Genomic DNA, 15,000 nt, shown 5'->3' with positions numbered 1-15,000 from the left:
ACACACACACACACACACACACACACACACACACACACACACTCTGTGACTGTGACTTGTCTGAGTCAGGGTGGGGGTTAGAGAAAGCACTGGAGCTTGTAATTTAAAAGATGGAATCTGCCATCACAGGCCCCAATTATAAACCTCCCAGTCCAGCCCAGTCCAGCCGAGCCCAGTCCAGCCCAGTCCAGCCCAGTACAGCCCAGCCCAGCCCAGCCCAGCCCAGCCCAGCCCAGCCCAGCCCAGTCCAGTCCAGTCCAGCCAGCCCAGTCCAGTCCAGCCCAGTGCAGCCCAGTCCAGTCCAGACCAATCCAGTCCCTCACTACTGAGGAGAAGGAGGAGGAGACTTGATTCAGCCACCTCCCCCCTAATTCTACCCAGCTACATCACTGCATTGAATCATACATGTATCATGGTTCTCATACTGTTCTACCCCACAAAGGCACAAGACGTCAGAGGAACACATCAAGATGATGAAGAGTGTATGGGTGTGTTTCCGGCCCGTCTATTAGGCACATCCCTCTTCTCTCCCAGCAGCCAAACACACACACTCCCAAAATAACCCCCAAACAGCATGGTGTTAAGCCCAGGGTATTGGGTCTGGAGCTGGGGTTAGGGTTAGCCGTGGCCCTGGTGCCCCTGGTAAACAGTGTTTAGTCCCACGCCTGAAGCAACCACTGGGGAACACAACGTGACAAAGAGGCAGGCGGTGTCACATCACATCAGCTCTCCGGTCCTCTCTGCTTCCCCTGCCATGTCAACTACCTCAGCCAGGCACAGGCATCACCACTCACTCTGTTACAGTACCTACACACAGATTAACACACACACACTTCACTCAATGCTGCCCTAATACACAGCCTACTGCTGGTCTCATTCAGCCAGCTTCTGCAGGCCTCTCATGCACACACACACACATTCTGTCATAAACACACACATACAGACACACACGTACAGACACACACGTACAGACACACACGTACAGACACACACGTACAGACACACACATACAGACACACACGTACAGACACACACGTACAGACACACACGTACAGACACACACATACAGACACACACGTACAGACACACACACACATTCTGTCATAAACACACACATACAGACACACACGTACAGACACACACGTACAGACACACACGTACAGACACACACATACAGACACACACATACAGACACACACATAAAGACACACACGTACAGACACACACACACATTCTGTCATAAACACACACATACAGACACACACGTACAGACACACACATACAGACACACACGTACAGACACACACATACAGACACACACGTATAGACACACACACACATTCTGTCATAAACACACACATACAGACACACACATACAGACACACACGTACAGTCACACACATACAGACACACACGTACAGACACACACGTACAGACACACACGTACAGACACACACATACAGACACACACGTACAGACACACACGTACAGACACACACATACAGACACACACATACAGATACAGACATAGACACACACATACAGACACACACATACAGATACAGACATAGACACACACATACAGACACACACTTACAGACACACACTTACAGACACACATATACAGACACACACGTACAGACACACACGTACAGACACACACGTACAGACACACACGTACAGACACACACATACAGGCACACATAGACACACACGTACAGACACACACATACAGACACACACGTACAGACACACACATACAGACACACACATACAGACACACACATACAGACACACACATACAGACACACACATACAGACACACACGTACAGACACACACACACATTCTGTCATAAACACACACATACAGACACACACATACAGACACACACGTACAGACACACACGTACAGACACACACGTACAGACACACACGTACAGACACACACATACAGACACACACATACAGACACACATATACAGACACACACATACAGACACACACGTACAGACACACACGTACAGACACACACATACAGACACACACATACAGACACACACTTACAGACACACATATACAGACACACACATACAGACACACACATACAGACACACACGTTTCCCGCAGGCTATTGCACAGCAGCTCCCTCTAAACGCCAGTTAGCAATGTCAAACGGGGACTAGTGTATCTGTAGGGTAATGTGTGTGTGAGTGTGTGTGTGTGTGTGTATAACGTGTGAGATAGTGTTAGGTGTATGTGGGGAGGGGGTTCTCTCTGCCTGGGGATACTGGTGCTGTGAGACAGTGAGAACAGCCCAGAGACACACACACACACTCATACACACTACACACGTGTTAAATCATAGATGAAGGGGGTGCCTCTTTCTCTTGTACGTCACACCCTCTCCTAAATATCTGTGTTTTACTGGTGTGATGGGAAGCATTGACACTGATGTGGCTTGATTGGATTTTATGAAGAGTCCACAGTGTGAGAATCAGCATCAGAATAAGTCTCTAGTCTGTTAATGTCAAGACAAACAGTGTTGTTTGAATGGGGCTTGAGTCTAGACATGTGAATGGGGCCTGAGTCTAGACATGTGAATGGGGCTTGAGTCTAGACAAGTGAATGGGGCCTGAGTCTAGACATGTGAATGGGGCCTGAGTCTAGACATGTGAATGGGGCCCGAGTCTAGACATGTGAATGGGGCCTGAGTCTAGACATGTAAATGGGGCCCGAGTCTAGACATGTGAATGGGGCCTGAGTCTAGACATGTGAATGGGGCCTGAGTCTAGACATGTGAATGGGGCCCGAGTCTAGACATGTGAATGGGGCCTGAGTCTAGACATGTAAATGGGGCCCGAGTCTAGACATGTGAATGGGGCCTGAGTCTAGACATGTGAATGGGGCCTGAGTCTAGACATGTGAATGGGGCCTGAGTCTAGACATGTGAATGGGGCCTGAGTCTAGACATGTGAATGGGGCCTGAGTCTAGACATGTGAATGGGGCCTGAGTATAGACATGTGAATGGGGCCTGAGTCTAGACATGTGAATGGGGCCTGAGTATATAGACATGTGAATGGGGCCTGAGTATAGACATGTGAATGGGGCCTGAATCTAGACATGTGAATGGGGCCTGAGTCTAGACATGTGAATGGGGCCTGAGTCTAGACATGTGAATGGGGCCTGAGTCTAGACATGTGAATGGGGCCTGAGTCTAGACATGTGAATGGGGCCTGAGTCTAGACATGTGAATGGGGCCCGAGTCTAGACATGTGAATGGGGCCTGAGTCTAGACATGTAAATGGGGCCCGAGTCTAGACATGTGAATGGGGCCCGAGTCTAGACATGTGAATGGGGCCTGAGTCTAGACATGTGAATGGGGCCCGAGTCTAGACATGTGAATGGGGCCCGAGTCTAGACATGTAAATGGGGCCCGAGTCTAGACATGTGAATGGGGCCTGAGTCTAGACATGTGAATGGGGCCTGAGTCTAGACATGTGAATGGGGCCTGAGTCTAGACATGTGAATGGGGCCTGAGTCTAGACATGTGAATGGGGCCTGAGTATAGACATGTGAATGGGGCCTGAGTCTAGACATGTGAATGGGGCCTGAGTCTAGACATGTGAATGGGGCCTGAGTCTAGACATGTGAATGGGGCCTGAGTCTAGACATGTGAATGGGGCCTGAGTCTAGACATGTGAATGGGGCCTGAGTCTAGACATGTGAATGGGGCCCGAGTCTTGACATGTGAATGGGGCCTGAGTATATAGACATGTGAATGGGGCCTGAGTATAGACATGTGAATGGGGCCTGAGTCTAGACATGTGAATGGGGCCTGAGTCTAGACATGTGAATGGGGCCTGAGTCTAGACATGTGAATGGGGCCTGAGTCTAGACATGTGAATGGGGCCTGAGTCTAGACATGTGAATGGGGCCTGAGTCTAGACATGTGAATGGGGCCTGAGTATAGACATGTGAATGGGGCCTGAGTCTAGACATGTGAATGGGGCCTGAGTCTAGACATGTGAATGGGGCCTGTAGCAAAGCTGTAGAATGACGTATTTCCCTTACTGCTGTGCTCCTCTACTATTACAATAGTAATCATTGACTAAAAAAGTGTAATTTCACTGTCCTTGTGTGTGTGCGTGTGTGTGCGTGTGTGTGTGTGTGTGTGTGTGTGTGTGTGTGTGTGTGTGTGTGTGTGTGTGTGTGTGTGTGTGTGTGTGTGTGTGTGTGTGTGTGTGTGTGTGTGTGTGTGTTTCTCAGCTGTCCAAGGAGAGTGAACGACTGCAGGCGATGATGACCCACCTGCACATGCGCCCTTCGGAGCCAAAGCCTTTCAATCAACCTGTGAGTACCTCACCTCTCAATTCTCACCTCTCACCTCTCAACTCTTACCTCTCACCTCTCAACTCTCACCTCTCAACTCTCACCTCTCACCTCTCAACTCTTACCTCTCAACTCTTACCTCTCAACTCTCACCTCTCACCTCTCAACTCTCACCTCTCACCTCTCAACTCTCACCTCTCAACTCTCACCTCTCAACTCTTACCTCTCACCTCTCAACTCTCACCTCTCAACTCTCACCTCTCAACTCTTACCTCTCAACTCTCACCTCTCACATCTCACCTTTCACCTCTCACCTCTCACTGTGCTGTAGCAGATGCCACTAAGGTATATTTGTGTTTCTGAGCTTTGGGGTGTGTCCAGTCAGGCTTGGTGTTTGCATCCTTGTTGATGAGTGTTACAAATGTGGACTACAATTTATTTATTCATATATTAGGGTTATCTATAGAGTTAATTGTTAGTTTACAATATATGTATACAGCCTGTTGTTCTGGATTCATATATGAGCAGAGGTCCCAGTAATAAAACATGTAATAATATAGTCATAATTACGTGTGTGTGTGTGTGTGTGTGTGTGTGTGTGTGTGTGTGTGTGTGTGTGTGTGTGTGTGTGTGTGTGTGTGTGTGTGTGTGTGTGTGTGTGTGTGTGTGTGTGTGTGTGTGTGTGTGTGTGTGCGAGCCATCAGTCAGTCTGCCCTGTTGATGGATGTGTCTCTGGGCAGGCAGGTTGGCGCAGGCAGGCAGGCACAGGCAGGCAGGCAGGCAGGCAGGCAGGCAGGCAGGCAGGCAGGCAGGCAGGCAGGCAGGCAGGCAGGCAGGTTGGCGCAGGCAGGCAGGCAGGCAGGCAGGCAGGCAGGCAGGCAGGCAGGCAGGCAGGCAGGTTGGCGCAGGCAGGTTGGCGCAGGCAGGCAGGTTGGCGCAGGCAGGTTGGCGCAGGCAGGCAGGCAGGCAGGCGGCGCAGGCAGGCAGGTTGGCGCAGGCAGGTTGGCGCAGGCAGGCAGGCAGGTTGGCGCAGGCAGGCAGGCAGGTTGGCGCAGGCAGGCAGGCAGGCAGGCGCAGGCAGGCAGGCAGGTTGGCGCAGGCAGGCAGGCAGGTTGGCGCAGGCAGGCAGGCAGGTTGGCGCAGGCAGGAAGGCATGTTGGCGCAGGCAGGCATGTTGGTGCAGGCAGGCAGGTTGGCGCAGGCAGGCAGGCATGTTGGTGCAGGCAGGCAGGTTGGCGCAGGCAGGCAGGTTGGCGCAGGCAGGCATGTTGGCGCAGGCAGGCAGGTTGGCGCAGGCAGGCAGGTTGGCGCAGGCAGGCAGGCAGGCAGGTTGGCGCAGGCAGGCAGGTTGGCGCAGGCAGGCAGGCAGGTTGGCGCACGCAGGCAGGTTGGTGCAGGCAGGTGGGCACAGGCAGGTTGGCACAGCCAGGCAGGCAGGTTGGCGCAGGCAGGCAGGCAGGGCTGTTATTAGGTATCTAATGAATATTTCATTATTCAGATTGACGAGGAGTCTTATTAAAATATGAAGATGTTGAAATTAATTGTCAATTAGAAGTGGAGTGTCTTAATTTGAGGGGATGTAAATGGTTGCGGTGGAGTGGTGGGACGTGTGTGTGTGTGTGTGTGTGTGTGTGTGTGTGTGTGTGTGTGTGTGTGTGTGTGTGTGTGTGTGTGTGTGTGTGTGTGTGTGTGTGTGTGTGTGTGTGTGTGTGTGTGTGTGTGTGTGTGTGTGTGTGTGTGTGTGTGTGTGTGTGTGCGGAGACAAATGCAGAGCATCAGCTGTCATTAGCACCTTATGGGAAATCAGGAAGAGGTGTGTCCTAAGTCATCACGGGAGACAAGCCTGGGGGTCAAAGATTGGAGGAGGGGGTTGGAAGGGAGGAGTCTTCATAATGGAAACAAAGCTTGCCCTCAATTAAGAGGGTTGTGGTGTTGCCTTGGTGATGTGGCAGGTCCACAGCTAATGAAGTACCTGTTTAACAGGGGGATGGAAAGAGAGAGAATGAAGGGCTGGAGAGAAAGAGGCAGATTTCCAGAGCTAATGAAGTAGCAGTTAAACAGGCCTGACCCCTAATCAGTCAGAATGGTACAGACCCCTCCTCTGGAGCAGACAGGGAGAGGACACGTAGGAGGTGGGGGCTGGTCATGACTGGAAAGATAAGAGAAGGCGAAATAGGAAGGAAGGTGAAGAAAGAGAGAGATGAGTGAGAGAGAGAAAGGAAAGAAGACAGAGATGATCAGAGTACCCCCCCCCCTCTCTCTCTGTCTCTCTCTCTCACACACACACACGCACACACACAAACACAATCGTTTTAATTAGCTCTAAACTAGCAGCCCTTGGAAAAGTGTCCCTGAGCGACTCAGAGGACTGGTTTCCAGTTCCCGTTGCTTCTGTGGGCTCTGCCTAATTGGGCCGAGCTGGGCCATGAGGAGAGCGTGCCACCGCTGTGTGTGTGACCACAGAGGCGTCCACACACATACACACTCCCATCTCTTGCTTTGTTTTGTTTTTGTTCACTGAGGACTAATTGCATTGTGTGTCTGTGTAACTGAGTCTGAGGTCTTTGTTTTGCTCTCCGCTGGCAGAGTTGGTGATCTTATGATAGATAGTCTTTGTGCCAGCTGGCATCGCTCATGTCTCTTTGTCTCTGTGTCGATGTGGATTAAAGGTTTGTATAAATCCAAGCAGCATAGCTAACTGTCCATCTATCCTACCAAAGGGCAAGGTGGAACCATGAATCTTGTTGATGATGGTCCCTATTTGATGATGTCACATCCTGTTCCTCCCCAGCTGAACCTGGCGTCCAGTGGCTCCCTGCTGAAGAGGGAGAGCGATGCGTACCCCGAGGGTCTACCTCACCCCCCCACCTCTGCCGCCGCCCCTATTACCCCGGTCCGCCAGGGCCCCTCTGTCATCAGCTCCTCCAGCCTGCACTCACACTCACACTCACACTCACACTCACACTCACACTCACACCCGCACGGCGTGGGACCCATACGCAGGCGCATCGCTGACAAGTTCTGCACCCCCATCGCCTCAGGTATACGAGAGGGTATGCATACAGCCCTCCAACACACACATTTGGAAATCTATACAAGCATACTATTATACACACACACACACACAGACACGCACACACACGCACACACACACACACACACACACACACACACACACACACACACACACACACACACACACACACACACACACACACACACACACACACACACACACACACACACACACACACACACACACACACACACACACACCTATCAAGGACTAACACAGTGTGTGTTTTCTCTGTAGAGCTGGCGCAGAACTGTGAGTTCTATAAGAACGCTGACGTCAGACCTCCCTTCACCTACGCCTCTCTCATACGCCATGTAAGTCTCCTCCTTTTACTCTCCTTTTCTCTTCCTGTCATCGCCTCTCATCTTGCTTTTCTCCTACCCTACCCACTCAAATTCTCTCCCCTCCTCCTTCCATCCTTCTCGCCTCCTTCCTCTACTCTCTTTTTAGTTGTGTGAACCATTGGTAGCTCCGTTGAGACGTTGTCTAATGTTGTTCCCTCTCTGTCTCTCTGTAGGCCATTCTGGAGGCTCCAGACATGCAGCTGACTCTTAATGAGATCTATAACTGGTTTACACGAATGTTCGCCTACTTCAGGAGAAACACAGCCACATGGAAGGTGAGTCCACACACATTCTTACACACACACTCCTCCGCATAGACATGAGGTCACTCACCTACTGTAGACACATGCACACACACTGAACATCCACACACAAAGATTAGACAATATTCCTCCTCACACACACACCCACACACTCACACACTCGGCAGCCTCAAAAACTGACATGGCCATTGAAACACCAAGCTGTTTTGATGATTATAAGCCATTTTACCCACAATGCCCTGAGTGGAGTGTGTGTGTGCGTAAGTGTGTGGACTCACTCCATGTGGCTGTGTTTCTTCACAGAGAGGTGTTAGATTTGACTTATCCCACCTCCATCCTCCTCCCTCCTTCCATCTCCCTTCTCCCCCCCTCTCTCCCTCCATCTCTCCCTTCCTCCCTCCCCTCCCTCCCCCTCTCTCCCTCCACCCCTACCTTCCTCCCTCCCCTCCCTCCCCCTCTCTCCCTCCACCCCTACCTTCCTCCCTCTCTCCCTCCCCCTCTCTTCCTCCGCCCCCTCTTTTTCTTCTCTCCCTCTCCCTTCCCTTCCCTCCCTCCACCCTCCCTCTCTCCCCTTTTCTTCCCTCTTCCTCCCTCCCTTCTCCCCCCTTCCCTCTTCTTCACTCCCTCCTGGTCTTCCGGAGAGTTCTGTGGCCTACGAAGACGGTTCCACTTAGCTCAGTGGAAACACACCTCACTATCACACAGCGTCATTACAGAGTCACACACACTCAATGGTTTCTCACACACACACATTCTCACACACACTCACTCTCGCAGTCTATGACTCACACACACACACACACACACACACACACACACACACACACACACACACACACACACACACACACACACACACACACACACACACACACACACACACACACACACACACACACACACACACACACACACACACACACACACACACACACACACACTCGCACACCTGTCTGGAACGTGACTGTGTAGGTGCTGACCCATTTCTACTGAAGCCTCCATCTAATTTGAGTGTCAGCTCCCCCAGAGAGACAGACGAGAGGAGGGGTGAAGAGGTGGTGTCACGGCCCGAGCCTTGAACTGAGGTGGGGAGGGAGAGAGATGCCAGCCAGGAATATCTTTGCCTCCGCATCTCACTTTTATGAAATTTAGCAAATCATATATTCTCCCACTTCCTCTCTACCTAGACCCGGCCCTTTAAATATAGATCTATCTACCTTTATATATTTATATATGTATGACATATCCTGAGGTTTGGCCTGTATTAAATATAGAGGAAGATGTATGTCCTTTAATGGGCCTGGATATTTCATGAGGAGAGCTAGTGTCAGCCACTGGAAGACATTGATCAGAGAGAGGGAGGGATGAGGGGGAGAGAGAGAGGGATGAGGGGGGAGAGAGAGAGGGATGAGGGGGAGAGAGAGGGGATGAGGGGGAGAGAGAGAGGGATGAGGGGGAGAGAGAGAGGGATGAGGGGGAGAGAGAGAGGATGAGGGGGAGAGAGAGAGGGATGAGAGGGATGAGGGGGAGAGAGAGAGGGATGAGGGGGAGAGGAGGGAGGGAGAGAGGGATGAGGGGGAGAGAGAGAGGGATGAGGGGGAGAGAGAGAGGGATGAGGGGGAGAGAGAGAGGGATGAGGGGGAGAGAGAGGGATGAGGGGATGAGGGGAGAGAGAGAGAGAGGGGGAGAGAGAGAGGGATGAGGGGGAGAGAGAGAGGGATGAGGGGGAGAGAGAGAGGGATGAGGGGGAGAGAGAGAGGGATGAGGGGGAGAGAGAGGGATGAGGGGGAGAGAGAGGGATGAGAGGGATGAGGGGGGGAGGGATGAGAGAGAGAGGAGGGAGAGAGGGATGAGGGGGAGAGAGAGGGGATGAGGGGGGAGAGAGAGAGGGATGAGGGGGAGAGAGAGAGGGATGAGGGGGAGAGAGAGGGATGAGGGGGAGAGAGAGAGAGGGGGGGAGAGAGAGGGATGAGGGGGAGAGAGAGGGATGAGGGGGAGGGAGAGAGGGATGAGGGGGAGAGAGAGAGGGATGAGGGGGAGAGAGAGAGGGATGAGGGGGAGAGAGAGAGGGATGAGGGGGAGAGAGAGAGGATGAGGGGGAGAGAGAGAGGGATGAGGGGGAGAGAGAGAGGGATGAGGGGGAGAGAGAGAGGGATGAAGGGGGAGAGAGAGAGGCATGAGGGGGAGAGAGAGAGGGATGAGGGGGAGAGAGATGAGGATGAGAGAGAGAGAGGATGAGGGGAGAGAGAGGGAGGAGAGAGGGATGAGGGGGAGAGAGAGAGGGATGAGGATGAGGGGGATGAGGGGGAGAGAGAGAGGGATGAGGGGGGAGAGAGAGGGATGAGAGGGATGAGGGAGAGAGAGAGGGATGAGGGGGAGAGAGAGGGGATGAGGGGGAGAGAGAGAGGGATGAGGGGGAGAGAGAGAGGGATGAGAGGGATGAGGGGAGAGAGAGGGGATGAGGGGGAGAGAGAGGGATGAGGGGGAGAGAGAGAGATGAGAGGGGATGGATGAGAGAGAGATGAGGGGATGAGGGGGAGAGGAGAGAGGGGAGGGGGAGAGAGAGAGGGATGAGGGGGAGAGAGAGAGGGATGAGGGGGATGAGAGAGAGGGGATGAGGGGGGAGAGAGAGGGGATGAGGGGGAGAGAGAGAGGGATGAGGGGGAGAGAGAGAGAGGGATGAGGGGAGGGATGGGGGAGAGAGGGAGAGAGAGGAGATGAGAGGGAGAGAGAGAGGGATGAGGGGGAGAGAGAGGGATGAGGGGGATGAGGGGGAGAGAGAGGGATGAGGGGGAGAGAGAGAGGGATGAGGGGGAGAGAGAGAGGGATGAGGGGAGAGGAGATGAGGGGAGGGGGAGAGAGAGAGGGATGAGGGGGAGGGGGAGAGAGAGAGGGGGGGATGAGGGGGAGAGAGAGATGGGGGATGAGGGGGATGAGGGGGAGAGAGAGAGGGGATGAGGGGGAGAGAGAGGGGATGAGGGGGGAGAGAGAGAGGGATGAGAGGGATGAGGGGGAGAGAGAGAGGGATGAGGGGGAGAGAGATGAGGGGGAGAGAGAGAGGATGAGGGGGAGAGAGAGAGGGATGAGGGGGAGAGAGAGAGGGATGAGGGGGAGAGAGAGAGAGGGATGAGGGGGAGAGAGAGAGAGAGAGGGATGAGGGGGAGGGAGAGAGGGATGAGGGAGGGAGAGAGAGGGGGATGAGGGATGAGGGGGGGGAGAGAGAGAGGATGAGGGGGAGAGAGAGGGGATGAGGGGGAGAGAGAGAGGGATGAGGAGAGAGAGAGGGATGAGGGGGAGAGAGAGAGGGATGAGGGGGAGAGAGAGGGATGAGGGAGGGGGAGAGAGAGAGGGATGAGGGGGGAGAGAGAGGGATGAGAGGGATGAGGGGAGGGGGGAGAGAGAGGATGAGGGGAGAGAGAGGATGAGGGGGCATGAGGGGGAGAGAGAGAGGGATGAGGGGGAGAGAGATGAGAGGGATGAGGGGGAGAGAGGGATGAGGGGGAGGGAGAGAGAGGGATGAGGAGAGGGATGAGGGGAGAGAGGGATGAGGGGGGAGAGAGAGGGGATGAGGGGGAGAGAGAGGGAGGATGAGGGATGAGGGGGAGGAGAGGGGATGAGGGGGAGAGAGAGAGGGATGAGGGGGAGAGAGGAGAGAGGGGATGGAGAGATGAGGGGGAGAGAGAGGGATGAGGGGGAGAGAGAGAGGGATGAGGGGGAGAGAGAGGGATGAGGGGGAGAGAGAGAGGGGATGAGGGGGAGAGAGAGATGAGAGGGATGAGGGGGAGAGAGAGAGGGATGAGGGGAGAGAGAGGGATGAGGGGAGAGGGGAGGGGGAGAGAGAGAGGGATGAGGGGGAGGGAGAGAGGGGATGAGAGGAGAGAGGGAGAGGGGAGAGAGGAGGGAGAGAGGGATGAGGGGGAGAGAGAGAGGGATGAGGGGGAGAGAGAGGGGATGAGAGAGAGAGGGATGAGGGGGAGAGAGAGAGGGATGAGGGGGAGAGAGAGAGGGATGAGGGGGAGAGAGAGAGGGATGAGGGGGGGAGAGAGAGAGGGATGAGGGGGAGGGAGAGAGGGATGAGGGGGAGAGAGAGAGGGATGAGGGGGAGGGAGGGATGAGGGGGAGAGAGAGGGGATGAGGGGGAGAGAGAGGGGATGAGGGGGAGAGAGAGGGGATGAGGGGGAGAGAGAGAGGGATGAGGGGGAGAGAGAGAGATGAGGGGGAGAGAGAGAGGGATGAGAGGGATGAGGGGGAGGGATGAGAGAGAGGGAGGGAGAGAGAGGGATGAGGGGGAGAGAGAGGGGATGAGGGGGGAGAGAGAGAGGGATGAGGGGGAGAGAGAGAGATGAGGGGGAGAGAGAGGGGATGAGGGGGAGAGAGAGAGATGAGGGGGAGAGGGATGAGGGGGGAGAGGGGGATGAGGGGGAGAGGGATGAGAAAGAGAGGGATGAGAGAGAGGGGATGAGGGGGAGAGAGAAAGGGATGAGAGGGATGAGAGGGGAGAGAGAGGGGATGAGAGGGATGAGGGGGAGAGAGAGGGATGAGAGAGAGGGGATGAGAGGGATGAGGGGAAGAGAGAGAGGGATGAGGGGAGAGAGAGAGGGATGAGAGGGATGAGGGGGAGAGAGAGGGATGAGAGGGATGAGGGGAGAGAGAGAGAGGGGGAGAGAGAGGGATGAGGGGGGAGAGAGAGAGAGGGATGAGGGAGGGAGAGAGAGAGCAAGAGAAGTAGAAGGAGAGGTGTCCAGTCAGAGTTAAACAGAATATGATTTCATTTCTCCAAGGTTCTGAATATGGTTGAGAATGTATTTTTATGGGTAGAGAGCAGGTTCACATTCAACAGGATGTGGCTCATCCAATAAGACCATTTTAGAGTCTATCTTGAACTGCTGGTGCCAGCATGGTACTTTTAAGCATTCTAATATCACATTGAGGACAATAACTGAAGGGGTGTATGCTGAAAGGTAAGAACTACCAGTCTGTTGTGTGGCCGCTGTGACACACACACGCCACCTCCCATTTGACACAAGTCCCTACCCATCATCCTTTTCTCTAACAGCCCTACTCTCCTCTCCCCACCCCCAGTCTCATTCCCTCTGTACCCCCCTAACTGTACCCTTACCTTTCTCCAATACTACCTCTAGCATTAGCCCTCTATTCCATCTGTATCCCTTCTCTCCTTTCCCACACTCACCCCCTCTCCTCTACACGTCTCTCTCTCTCTCACCTCTCCTCTACACGTCTCTCTCTCTCTCTCTCTCGCCCCTCTCCTCTACACGTCTCTCTCTCGCCCCTCTCCTCTACACGTCTCTCTCTCTCTCTCACCCCCTCTCCTCTACACGTCTCTCTCTCTCGCCCCTCTCCTCTACACGTCTCTCTCTCGCCCCTCTCCTCTACACGTCGCTCTCTCTCTCACCCCCTCTCCTCTACACGTCTCTCTCTCTCTCACCCCCTCTCCTCTACATGTCTCTCTCTCTCTCACCCCCTCTCCTCTACACGTCTCTCTCTCTCTCTCACCCCCTCTCCTCTACACGTGTCTCTCTCTCGCCCCTCTCCTCTACACGTCTCTCTCTCTCTCTCACCCCCTCTCCTCTACACGTCTCTCTCTCTCGCCCCTCTCCTCTACACGTCTCTCTCTCGCCCCTCTCCTCTACACGTCGCTCTCTCTCTCACCCCCTCTCCTCTACACCGTCTCTCTCTCTCTCACCCCTCTCCTCTACATGTCTCTCTCTCTCTCTCACCCCCTCTCCTCTACACGTCTCTCTCTCTCTCTCACCCCCTCTCCTCTACACGTCTCTCTCTCTCGCCCCTCTCCTCTACACGTCTCTCTCTCGCCCCTCTCCTCTACACGTCTCTCTCTCTCGCCCCTCTCCTCTACACGTCTCTCTCTCACCCCTCTCCTCTACACGTCTCTCTCTCTCGCCCCTCTCCTCTACACGTCTCTCTCTCTCGCCCCTCTCCTCTACACGTCTCTCTCTCTCTCGCCCCTCTCCTCTACACATCTCTCTCTCGCCCCTCTCCTCTACACGTCTCTCTCTCTTTCACCCCCTCTCCTCTACATGTCTCTCTCTCGCCCCTCTCCTCTACACATCTCTCTCTCTCGCCCCTCTCCTCTACACGTCTCTCTCTCGCCCCTCTCCTCTACACATCTCTCTCTCTCGCCCCTCTCCTCTACACGTCTCTCTCTCTTTCGCCCCTCTCCTCTACACGTCTCTCTCTCTCACCCCCTCTCCTCTACACGACTCTCTCTCTCGCCCCTCTCCTCTACACGACTCTCTCTCTCGCCCCTCTCCTCTACACGTCTCTCTCTCTCCCCTCTCCTCTACACGTCTCTCTCTCTCGCCCCTCTCCTCTACACGTCTCTCTCTCGCCCCTCTCCTCTACACGTCTCTCTTTCTCGCCCCTCTCCTCTACACGTCTCTCTCTCGACCCTCTCCTCTACACGTCTCTCTCTCTCGCCCCTCTCCTCTACACTCTCTCTCTCTCACCCCTCTCCTCTACACTTCTCTCTCTCTCGCCCCTCTCCTCTACACGTCTCTCTCTCGCCCCTCTCCTCTACACGTCTCTCTCTCTCGCCCCTCTCCTCTACACATCTCTCTCTCGCCCTCTCCTCTACATGTCTCTCTCTCTCACCCCTCTCCTCTACATGTCTCTCTCTCGCCCCTCTCCTCTACACATCTCTCTCTCTCGCCCCTCTCCTCTACACGTCTCTCTCTCTCGCCCCTCTCCTCTACACGTCTCTCTCTCTCGCCCCTCTCCTCTACACGTCTCTCTCTCTCGCCCCTCTCCTCTACACGTCTCTCTCTCTCTCTCGCCCCTCTCCTCTACACGTCTCTCTCTCTCGCCCCTCTCCTCTACACATCTCTCTCTCTCTCGCCCCTCTCCTCTACACGTCTCTCTCTCTCGCCCCTCTCCTCTACACGTCTCTCTCTCTCGCCCCTCTCCTCTACACGTCTCTCTCTCTCGCCCCTCTCCTCTACACGTCTCTC

The 15,000-nt window shown here is 54.3% G+C and overlaps 1 protein-coding gene across 9 annotated transcripts in view; it reads left to right on the top strand.

Moving 5' to 3' along the window:
* Positions 1 to 15,000, top strand: part of LOC124003281 (forkhead box protein P4-like) — a 209,679-nt gene that overhangs the window by 185,926 nt on the left and 8,753 nt on the right. For 5 of the 9 annotated variants that reach the window (XM_046311394.1, XM_046311399.1, XM_046311397.1 and 2 more), the window contains 4 exons: positions 4,269 to 4,352; positions 7,123 to 7,384; positions 7,645 to 7,721; positions 7,925 to 8,026. In XM_046311394.1, coding sequence (XP_046167350.1) covers positions 4,269 to 4,352; positions 7,123 to 7,384; positions 7,645 to 7,721; positions 7,925 to 8,026 — 525 coding nt within the window. The remainder of the gene's footprint in view (positions 1 to 4,268; positions 4,353 to 7,122; positions 7,385 to 7,644; positions 7,722 to 7,924; positions 8,027 to 15,000) is intronic. The other 4 variants (XM_046311401.1, XM_046311400.1, XM_046311398.1 and 1 more) reach the window with 1 other exon arrangement.

Source organism: Oncorhynchus gorbuscha, linkage group LG18 (assembly GCF_021184085.1).
Source record: "Oncorhynchus gorbuscha isolate QuinsamMale2020 ecotype Even-year linkage group LG18, OgorEven_v1.0, whole genome shotgun sequence".
NCBI classification, from domain to species: domain Eukaryota; kingdom Metazoa; phylum Chordata; class Actinopteri; order Salmoniformes; family Salmonidae; genus Oncorhynchus; species Oncorhynchus gorbuscha.
The sequence above is the reverse complement of the archived record's forward strand: the minus strand, read 5'-3'. Positions and strand labels throughout refer to the sequence as shown.